Below are 8,981 nucleotides of genomic sequence, written 5' to 3'. Positions count from 1 at the left end.
CTCTGAGGGATGTAATATTTGCGGATTGGTACTTCGTGAATGTTATACCAACGATTGGCATACTACAACATGCAGTGGTATGCAGGGTCACCACATCTGGAGAGAGTAAATACAGATATATCTAAACACTGAAAACACGTCTAGACAACCGTACGCGGACAAAGTTAAGTCACTTAGAGCAAGTACATTGGTGATGACTTAGCTGTCTGTAAGAGGTAGTTATAGGTGATTTTGGTGATGTGGAGGAGAGAGAAGGAGGCTGTCTGTAAAGTTCTAGACAGTGTGTAAGCTTCTTATACACAGCTTACAGACACCATTTTTGTTGTTATATGAAGGGTGTTTATAATTTATACTCACATATAATTATGGCTAAAAATAGATAACTAGCAGACAAACTATTGTATACACTGTCTACATCATTATCTATGTAGATGACATGGAATAGTATTACACCATCCGTCTACACCATCCGTCTAAACCAATCTAAATGCCCTTATGTTTTGGAGGGAAGGAGTACTTTACTTTTGGGTTTCTTCATTGATTATTATTAATCGGCAAACTTTTTCAGAAAAAAAAGGCAAAGAGGAAGACCACATCGTAAGATCAGCGGTAGCAATACATCAAAGGTGGAGGACCTGCCTGCAAAACTCGATGCACAGGAAAAGTGTAAATAAAATTAAAAAGAAAAAGACAGCCAAAAGTAGGTGGGGACAAAGGAATCGACGGTCTCCTCTCTGGCCATTACTGTGTGAAAAGTAAAGGGCCCAAGGAGCAGGGGGCAAAAAGGAAAGCCACCGTCGTCTACGATAACTCCCCCGAAACGCCCAGATCGTGCCCAAGGTGCTAGTGCCGTAGTGGTGGTGCCGTTCCGCTCCGCTCCGCTCCGTTGCCGCGCGCGGTGGCCGCCAGACGCCAGTTCGCTGCCGCCACCACTCGCAGAAACTCCCACGCTCCCACTCCTCGGATAACCAGGAGCGCGCGCTTCCTTCCCTCTGAGAGTGCCAGCCGCTGCTACCTTCACCACGCCAGCCATGGCCGCCGCCGAGGTCAGGCTCTGCTCCGCGCCGGAGGTCTCACCGGCGCGCGTTTCTCTCTAGGCTCGGTAAATTCCTCGCCATTCCACTCGCTCCCGCGTCGCTGTCGCTCACGCATTACCACAAACAGGTCGCTGCTCCTGCTCGGTAGTTTTACTCCGTCATCGACACGATCTACCTTGACGAGGCCCCGGGCAGTGAGCCTAATTGCCATGTGATCCCGGCTCGGCAGTGCTCATCTCTTCCGTCGGTGGGATCATAAAATATGTGTCTCTAGGAGCGTCCTTGGGAAGTAGGATGGTCAACATCGGCGCAGAGTAGCTGCTAGTCGGTGCTAGATTTGGCCTGATTTCACTGCAGTAGACGACGCCCCCTAACCACCGCCACCACCAGAGTCTTGTCACCCGCATCGCCGAGGTCCCACGGGGGAATGCTTGCGTTCCCCTCCACCTACTAGAGCAACCACTCAATTGCCTTGCTCCCCGCCCCAAATCGCAGGAGCAGGACAGGTTCTTGATGAGTTCCCCCCCCTTTTTTTCCCGCTCCCGTTGATTAGTTTGTTTTGCGTGCATGTGCTTCAGTTCCTTTTGTTGTTGGCTTATTAATGGTGTTCTGTTGGCAGATGCATGGTGTAGTACAGGAGTGAGGGCGAGAAGAGAGCGAGCGAGATGGGGGCCATTGGAGGCGATGAGATGGCGCAGTGGGATAAGGCGGATGGAGGTGAGGTGGCCAATGGTGGTGCGGGGAGGCTGGAGAAGATACTGGTCTCGGTGAGGCTGAGGCCGCTCAGCGAGAAGGAGATTGCGCGCGGGGACCTGTCGGAGTGGGAGTGCATCAACGACACTACCGTCATTGCCCGGAGCGCCTTCCCCGACCGGCCATCGGCTCCGACTGCATACTCGTTCGGTTGGTGCATCCTGAGCCTCATCTTTCTGCTGATACATCCAAGTTGTGCATGTTTTTCTTTTTATTTGTCTTATAGCTCATTACTTGTTCAAAATGTACATTTTTTAATTGTTTTAACCTGCTCAGAACTTCAAATATACCTGTTTGGGAGTACCAATTCCAGGCTGTAGGTAATTTATCACTTGTATGGGTAGATTTTTACCACTGGCAATTAATCCAGCTTCACTAGGCCTATTACTGCTCATGGTCTGACATGAATAACTTGGAGAATGATTATTTAGTTCGACATTACTTTACCATTAAAAAAACCCGGTCAGATTTTACAAATTAACCTGGACAATTGTTATGTCATGAATTTGAGCATACAATCAGTAAGACTGTGGACCATTCCTTCCACAATTATGCTCTGCACAAAGTTCACTTACTCCCAGCTGTGTATTGTGTGTGTCTTCTTCTTGACTTTTTTTTTTTTGAGAAGTATTCTTTTGTGACTTCTTTTTCGAGAACTCTGCCTTGTGACTTTGACACAACTCTATTCCAATTACAGACAGGGTATTCCATTCTGACTGTGATACTAAAGAAGTGTATGAGGAAGGGGCCAAGGAGGTTGCGCTCTCTGTAGTTAGTGGCATTAACTGTTAAGTGCAAACACTCTGCCTATTTTTATTCAATTTATTCACGTCAAAGCAATGGACTCACTGAACATTTTACTTCTGTCTGTAACAGCAAGTATTTTTGCATATGGCCAAACAAGTAGTGGAAAGACATACACCATGACTGGAATAACGGAATGTACAGTATCAGATATTTATGATTACATTGGCAAGGTAATTAAACGCCTACCTTTCATGAGGTCACAGTTTTGGTCTGAACCTGTAACTGTTAGTTTGAAATAATGCTCAGCGCTCTTTTGCAGCACGAGGAGAGAGCATTTGTGTTGAAATTCTCAGCATTAGAAATATATAACGAAGTTGTGAGGGATCTTCTTAGTTCAGAAAACACTTCTCTTAGACTGTGGGATGACGCAGAGGTCAGAATACCCCTACTTTATTTATTTTTTGGTACATTCTGTCTGTTTACCTGCATCATTAATGTCTTGACACTGTATATTCTACAGAAGGGGACTTATGTAGAGAACCTTAAAGAGGTGATACTGAGGGACTGGAACCACCTCAAGGAACTTATTTCTGTGTGTGAAGGTGGGATGTTGTCTGTATTAGCCTACTATTCAATTTATAAGTTTTTTTTTGGAAAAGGGAAAATTTATTAGAGCATCAATCCAATACAAATAAATAAGTCAGGCCTGTTCAATTTATAAGTGCTGAATTGCTGATTACCGCGTAATCTTATTTGTGCAATGTGTTATTGTACCAGCTCAAAGGAGAACGGGAGAAACATACTTGAATGAAAACAGCTCCAGATCGCATCAGATACTTAAATTGGTTTGTCCACTACTTGATTGCATCTAAAAAGAGGCTTTAGTATATATGATGTTGGATAAGGTCATTATTCCTGACCTGTTTATCTGTTGGTTCATTCAGACTATTGAAAGTTCTGCTCGTGAATTCTTGGGTAAAGACAAGTCAACGACACTTGCAGCCAGTGTGGTAAGCTAAGTTTTTTTTACCTTTTTCTCATGTTTCTTTTTTTGCATACAAGTGTGAGCATCATGTGTTATCATGTGCAGAACTTCGTTGATTTGGCAGGAAGTGAACGTGCATCTCAGGCACTCTCAGCTGGTGCTAGGCTGAAGGAAGGTTGTCATATTAATAGAAGTTTACTTACTCTAGGAACTGTCATTCGGAAATTAAGGTTAATTCCTAACTTCATATTTTCTGTTGTGGACTCCCAGCGCAATGTTTCTCTAGATTAAAAAGTCTTGTTTGATTTACAGCATTGAGCTACAGATGTTCTAGCTTTAGTTTACATTGTTTACTTGTTTAATCTATGCAGCAAGGTAAGAAATGGGCACATACCATATCGAGATTCGAAGCTCACGCGCATATTACAACCTTCTCTTGGTGGTAATGCTAGAACTGCAATTATTTGTACAATGAGCCCAGCCCGAAGTTATATGGAGCAATCAAGAAATACCTTGCTATTCGCAAGCTGTGCAAAGGAAGTAGTTACAAATGCACAGGTTAATGTAGTCATGTCTGATAAAGCTCTAGTTAAGCATTTACAAAGAGAACTTGCTAGGCTGGAAAGTGAATTGCGATCTCCAGCAGCTTCCTATTCCAGTCTTGAAGCATTGGTGAAGGAAAAGGATAGCCACATCCGGAAGGTGAGTGCTGCTTGTCATTTATGTGGGTTTCTTCTGTTTGTAAATTTAGAAACTTAGGATCCATAGTAAATCACCGTTTCTGTGTATGTTGCGTGCATCATTTACTATGCCAATTATTTTAAACGCAAAAATACACCAACTTTCTGCGATGGTCAAAGTTTCACATACCTTCCTTGTAGATGGAGAAAGAAATAAAGGAATTGAAGGCACAGCGTGATCTGGCACAATCTAGGCTGCAGGATTTGCTCCAGGTTGTTGGAGATAACCATGTTTCAAAGCGCCCCCTGGTATATGCACTTTCTTACGTCCCAGTTGATTTGTCTAACTGTTGAGTCATAACCATAAACAGTTTATTGCTTTCTCTTTTATGTATATGTAGGCTTCTGGGAGGAACTTTACTTTCGATGTGCCTCAACCATGTGAAGATCAGAAATCAACATCTGAATCGTCAGAAGTAGTTGATACTGTCCAAAATTTTAGGTTCCAAGGACGCCGTGCAGCACAAAGGGAACTTAAGCCTCAGCAGTCCGAAAATGATGGGCTGTATGCTCCGCCATCTAGCTATTCAGTCAGCAGTCCTCCGTTCAGTGGGATGCCCCCAACCAGCATCAGAGATGATGTTTCTCATGTCTCAAATGAGGATTCAGATGATGTTTGCAAAGAAGTACGGTGTATAGAGACCAATGAAACAGAACGAAAAGATGGTTTGGACTCATCAGCTATCGGGAGCGATAGTTTGCAAGATTCACATGTGGGTACCAGTATGCATGGAAATGATGATTCTGGACACCATGATGTATCTCCTGTTACCCTGGAGCAACATTTAGAGACTGTCAGAAAACCTTTTGCCAACCTTGTTCAAGATCTAGGATCTTCAACACGAAATCCATCCAGCTCTAAAGGAATTGGTAGAAGCAAGAGCTGTAGGTCTCTGATGGGTTCTACTATGTTTCAAGATTTGGAGAAGGATGATTGCACACCACCAAGCAGAAGATTCATGGACTTTCCCGGGAGACCTGAAGGGTGTCAAACAAGGGGCTCTGCACTGAACTTTGACGCAGAGAGTGAAACTCTGTCACGGGCAGGGTCAATGCTTTCTGAAATTACAACTACAAGGGGAGCACCCAAAGCAAACGGTTCTGTTGCTGGTGACACAGAATTTACTGGCATAGGTGAATTTGTTGCTGAACTGAAAGAAATGGCTCAATATCAGAAGCAACTTGGTGGTCAGGTGTGGAACTATTTAATTGTTTCCAGAATGTTATTTTGCTCCTGCGAGCACATCACAGTTTACTATTTACAAAAAAAAAAGGAAAGGAACCAGTGCAGAATAATGTTGTGCAGTTTATAATAGCACGACGAGTTCTTAGTATAACCTGAATATAAGCATTCGACCGCACTGGGATAATATAATACTCCGTATGCAAATTTTGAATAAAATTGTTTAAATGATTTTTCAGTATGCCAATGGAGAAGTAGCAGAAGGAACCATCAGGAGCGTCGGAATGGATCCGATTATGGATGGCTTGCAATCACCTTCAAGATGGCCGCTGGAATTCGAGAAGAAACAACAAGAGATTATTGACCTTTGGCATGCATGCTATGCTTCACTGGTGCATAGAACATACTTTTTCTTGCTATTTAAAGGAGACCCAGCTGACTCCATTTACATGGAGGTGGAGATTAGGAGGCTATCTTTTCTTAAAGATACATATTCCAATGGTGGCATGGAGAACAAAGTCGTAGCTGGTAGCTTGAGTACCTCTTTGGTTTCGAGGTAAGCCATGTTCATCACATCCTCGCTTCTCTGCACTAGGCCACTTCAGTTCCTCCCCTGATGAACATTAATTACCTGCTACATGTAGTGCCAAGAAGTTGCAACGTGAAAGGGAGATGCTCTGCAGGCAAATGCAAAAGCGGCTCTCTCTTGTGGAAAGGGAGAGCATGTACAGCAAGTGGGGAGTTTCACTGTCCACCAAGAGGAGAAGGCTTCAGGTCGCTCGCCGACTTTGGACCGAAACCAAGAACCTCGAGCATGTCAGGGAGAGCGCGTCCCTCGTTGCCCGACTTATCGGACTCCTGGAGCCAGGAAAGGCGCTGCGGGAGATGTTTGGACTGAGCTTTGCGCCGCAGCAGTCCACTCGACGGTCCAGTAATAGCTGGAGATATGGCCGTTCTTCTCTGGACTGATTCGCTACACCTTACAAGATGCAATTGAACAAAACAGTCTCACCGTTTTCACTTCTTGTGTCTCCCCCACCTTGCTGTCTATAGAATATTAGGAACACGTAAACGTAATAGTAGTTATAGATTACTTATAGGCCCTTCAATGTGTTTTAGGTACATGTTTTCGGCTGGTCCATGGACCGATCTTACAGTTACACCAAGTTACAATGTCCACGTAGTGGACTGGCATATTTCACACGCAGCATTTCTGTAAGTTGATATAAAGTGTTCTTCTGTATTGAAGTGAGATTTAACTTTTCACTTTTGTGCAACATGGATCGCGATGAATTTCCTTCACCGACAAAAAAATTACACTTCTGAATTATAACCCTTGACAAGAAGTCGAATATATTTACACTTGTGAATTACAACCCTCGACGAGAAGTCGAGAATATTTACACTTTCAAATTACAACCCTCGATGAGAAGTCGAGCATATACTAGACCAGTTCCGTAAATCCTGAGTGGCATCAGTGCGTCCTCGCCAAGAACCAGCCGAGGGTACGACGTCCCGGGCACGAATTAGGCCCGCCGAAGGGTAATAGGGGAGGGCGGCTCGGCTTACACGGCGCTCGGATGTCCATGTCCGTCTCCACCATGGCGTGCAGGAAGTCGTCGAGCTTGCACGTGATGACGAACACGATGCCCTTGGCGCCGCCGTACTCCACGTCGGCCTTGGGGATCAGCGGCTCGAAGTGCGGGCTGCGGAGGTGCGACGCCGGCAGCACGAACTCGTGGGTGCGGTACCCTGGGGGCTCCACCCGAAAAGTCACTGGCGTCTGCTTCTTCAAGAACTCCATGGTGGCGGCCGTGTACTCCGGGGGCTCCGTCCGCTTCTTCTTCATGCTGAAGAACTTCATGGTGGTGGCCGCGAGCGCACGCAGGTTCGTACGAACGGAAACCCGATCTGCAGCAGCTGGCGGTGGCCGGCGTGAGGTCTCGGAATCGCGGAACTTGGGTGCGTGGCCTTGTTGTGGTCTGTTTATAGTACACTACCTCGTTTCGGTGCTGAGCGGGATTCGGATTTCGGAGTGGCTCACATTTGACCGAGCAGTCTGAATACGACACGGAAGGGAAAAGTACTCAACAAAACCGAGAAAGGTGAACGGGAATCGGATATAGCAATGGCCCACATGTAAGTTGTCGAAGTGGGCCCCATCAGAGTCCAACTTATAGTTATAAAATGGAAAATCCAAATTTGAAATTAGAAATCATAAAATAAATTACAAGTGGGATTTTAGTGAGATCCCACTTACATCCAAAAGTAAACAAGTTCAAATATTGATAATCTAATGAAATGAGCATGATCCGATTTTCTGGCCAATAATCTAAGCTCTCAAAGAACTTTTGTGTGTTGTTTATATGTGATAGAAAAAAAGCAACAAAGAGACTAATCAACGATCCAATACTATCCGTCCACTAAGATAAAGAAAACATATGCAACAAAGAAAAGCCCACAGAACAACACTTGATCTACGTGCATTGCTAAAAAAAACACTTGATCTACGCACAAATTTAGGAAACACGTTCGTTAAAAAAAAGGAAATATAAAGCAACAGACTTACTAATTACTCCCTTCGTTCACAATTATTTCGCGTTCTAGGTTTTGTCAAAGTCAAACTTTATAAAATAGACCAAATATTTACGATAAAATATCAGCATCTACAATATAAAATATATTGCATTAGAATTGTGACAATGTATATTTTCATATTATATGTATTTTGATATTATGAATAATAATACTTTTTTTGTAACCTTAGTTAAACTTTGCAAAGTTTGACTTTGACTAAATCCACAAAGCAAACTAAATAAAGACGGTGGAGTACTACCCTGGTACGTGGACCAATGCAGTAAAATACATTTTGGAGTATCAAGAAAATACTCTGCATCCGAAAATAGATGTCTCAATTTTGGCTAAATTTAGAGGTATCTATACACTAATTCGCGTCAGAGTAAGTTATTATGCCTAACTTCAACATGGTGTACCTAGTTTATTAGTTCTCCGTATTTCATTTTTTTTAGGTTTTTGGGCCAAGCTTCGGGTAGAAAACTGGAGCCCTAACCTGACCCAAATGTGGCTTTCGGGTTGGGCAGTCATGCCGGGCTGCCCATGCTGAGGCCGTGTGGCGTATGTGGCGCGAGAGTAATTTGTAATAATTATATTCGAACCTTTTACTTCTTCCTTGTAAACTCCTTTTTTAATCAATGAATGGGCAAAGCTTTTGCCCTCGTTTAAAAAACAAAGATTCTTGTGAAGATATGCATGGAGTAAAGTGAGAATGTGTCTGACTCTTACTAGCAACGGTCAGAGTTCTCGCTAAAGAGAAATCAGATGACACAAGCTCCTCCGGGAACATTGCAAACGGACGCTGAGCGACCGTTTGTATCCGGCGTGATCGGAAATGTGTCTGGCACTACCTCCAGCGGGGCGACGCATAGTGACCGGGCCATCCGCGGAGACGCAAACCTGGCCCAAATATGCGCCAGGTTTCCGTCTCTGCGGACGCGGAAAGTGTCCGCTCGGTCGTC

At 44.2% G+C, this 8,981-nt stretch overlaps 1 protein-coding gene across 3 annotated transcripts; it reads left to right on the top strand.

Moving 5' to 3' along the window:
* The first annotated feature begins 779 nt into the window (after positions 1-779).
* LOC127335760 (kinesin-like protein KIN-7F) lies at positions 780-6,711 on the top strand. Of its 3 annotated transcripts, XM_051362488.2 has the most exons (15): positions 780-1,102; positions 1,165-1,543; positions 1,657-1,940; positions 2,488-2,577; positions 2,667-2,767; positions 2,857-2,970; positions 3,058-3,139; positions 3,315-3,382; positions 3,482-3,547; positions 3,628-3,752; positions 3,894-4,224; positions 4,404-4,511; positions 4,604-5,455; positions 5,685-6,001; positions 6,090-6,711. In XM_051362488.2, the coding sequence occupies exons 3-15, from the start codon at positions 1,703-1,705 to the stop codon at positions 6,412-6,414; spliced, it is 2,817 nt and encodes a 938-aa protein (XP_051218448.1). In that variant the 5' UTR covers positions 780-1,102; positions 1,165-1,543; positions 1,657-1,702; the 3' UTR covers positions 6,415-6,711. The 3 variants fall into 3 exon arrangements, with proteins under 3 accessions (XP_051218448.1, XP_051218449.1, XP_051218447.1); XM_051362489.2 differs by lacking the exon at positions 1,165-1,543 and having other exon boundaries at positions 780-1,046; XM_051362487.2 differs by lacking the exon at positions 1,165-1,543.
* The last annotated feature ends 2,270 nt before the right edge of the window (positions 6,712-8,981 follow it).

Source organism: Lolium perenne, chromosome 2 (assembly GCF_019359855.2).
Source record: "Lolium perenne isolate Kyuss_39 chromosome 2, Kyuss_2.0, whole genome shotgun sequence".
Taxonomy (NCBI): Eukaryota; Viridiplantae; Streptophyta; class Magnoliopsida; order Poales; family Poaceae; genus Lolium; species Lolium perenne.
The sequence above is the reverse complement of the archived record's forward strand: the minus strand, read 5'-3'. Positions and strand labels throughout refer to the sequence as shown.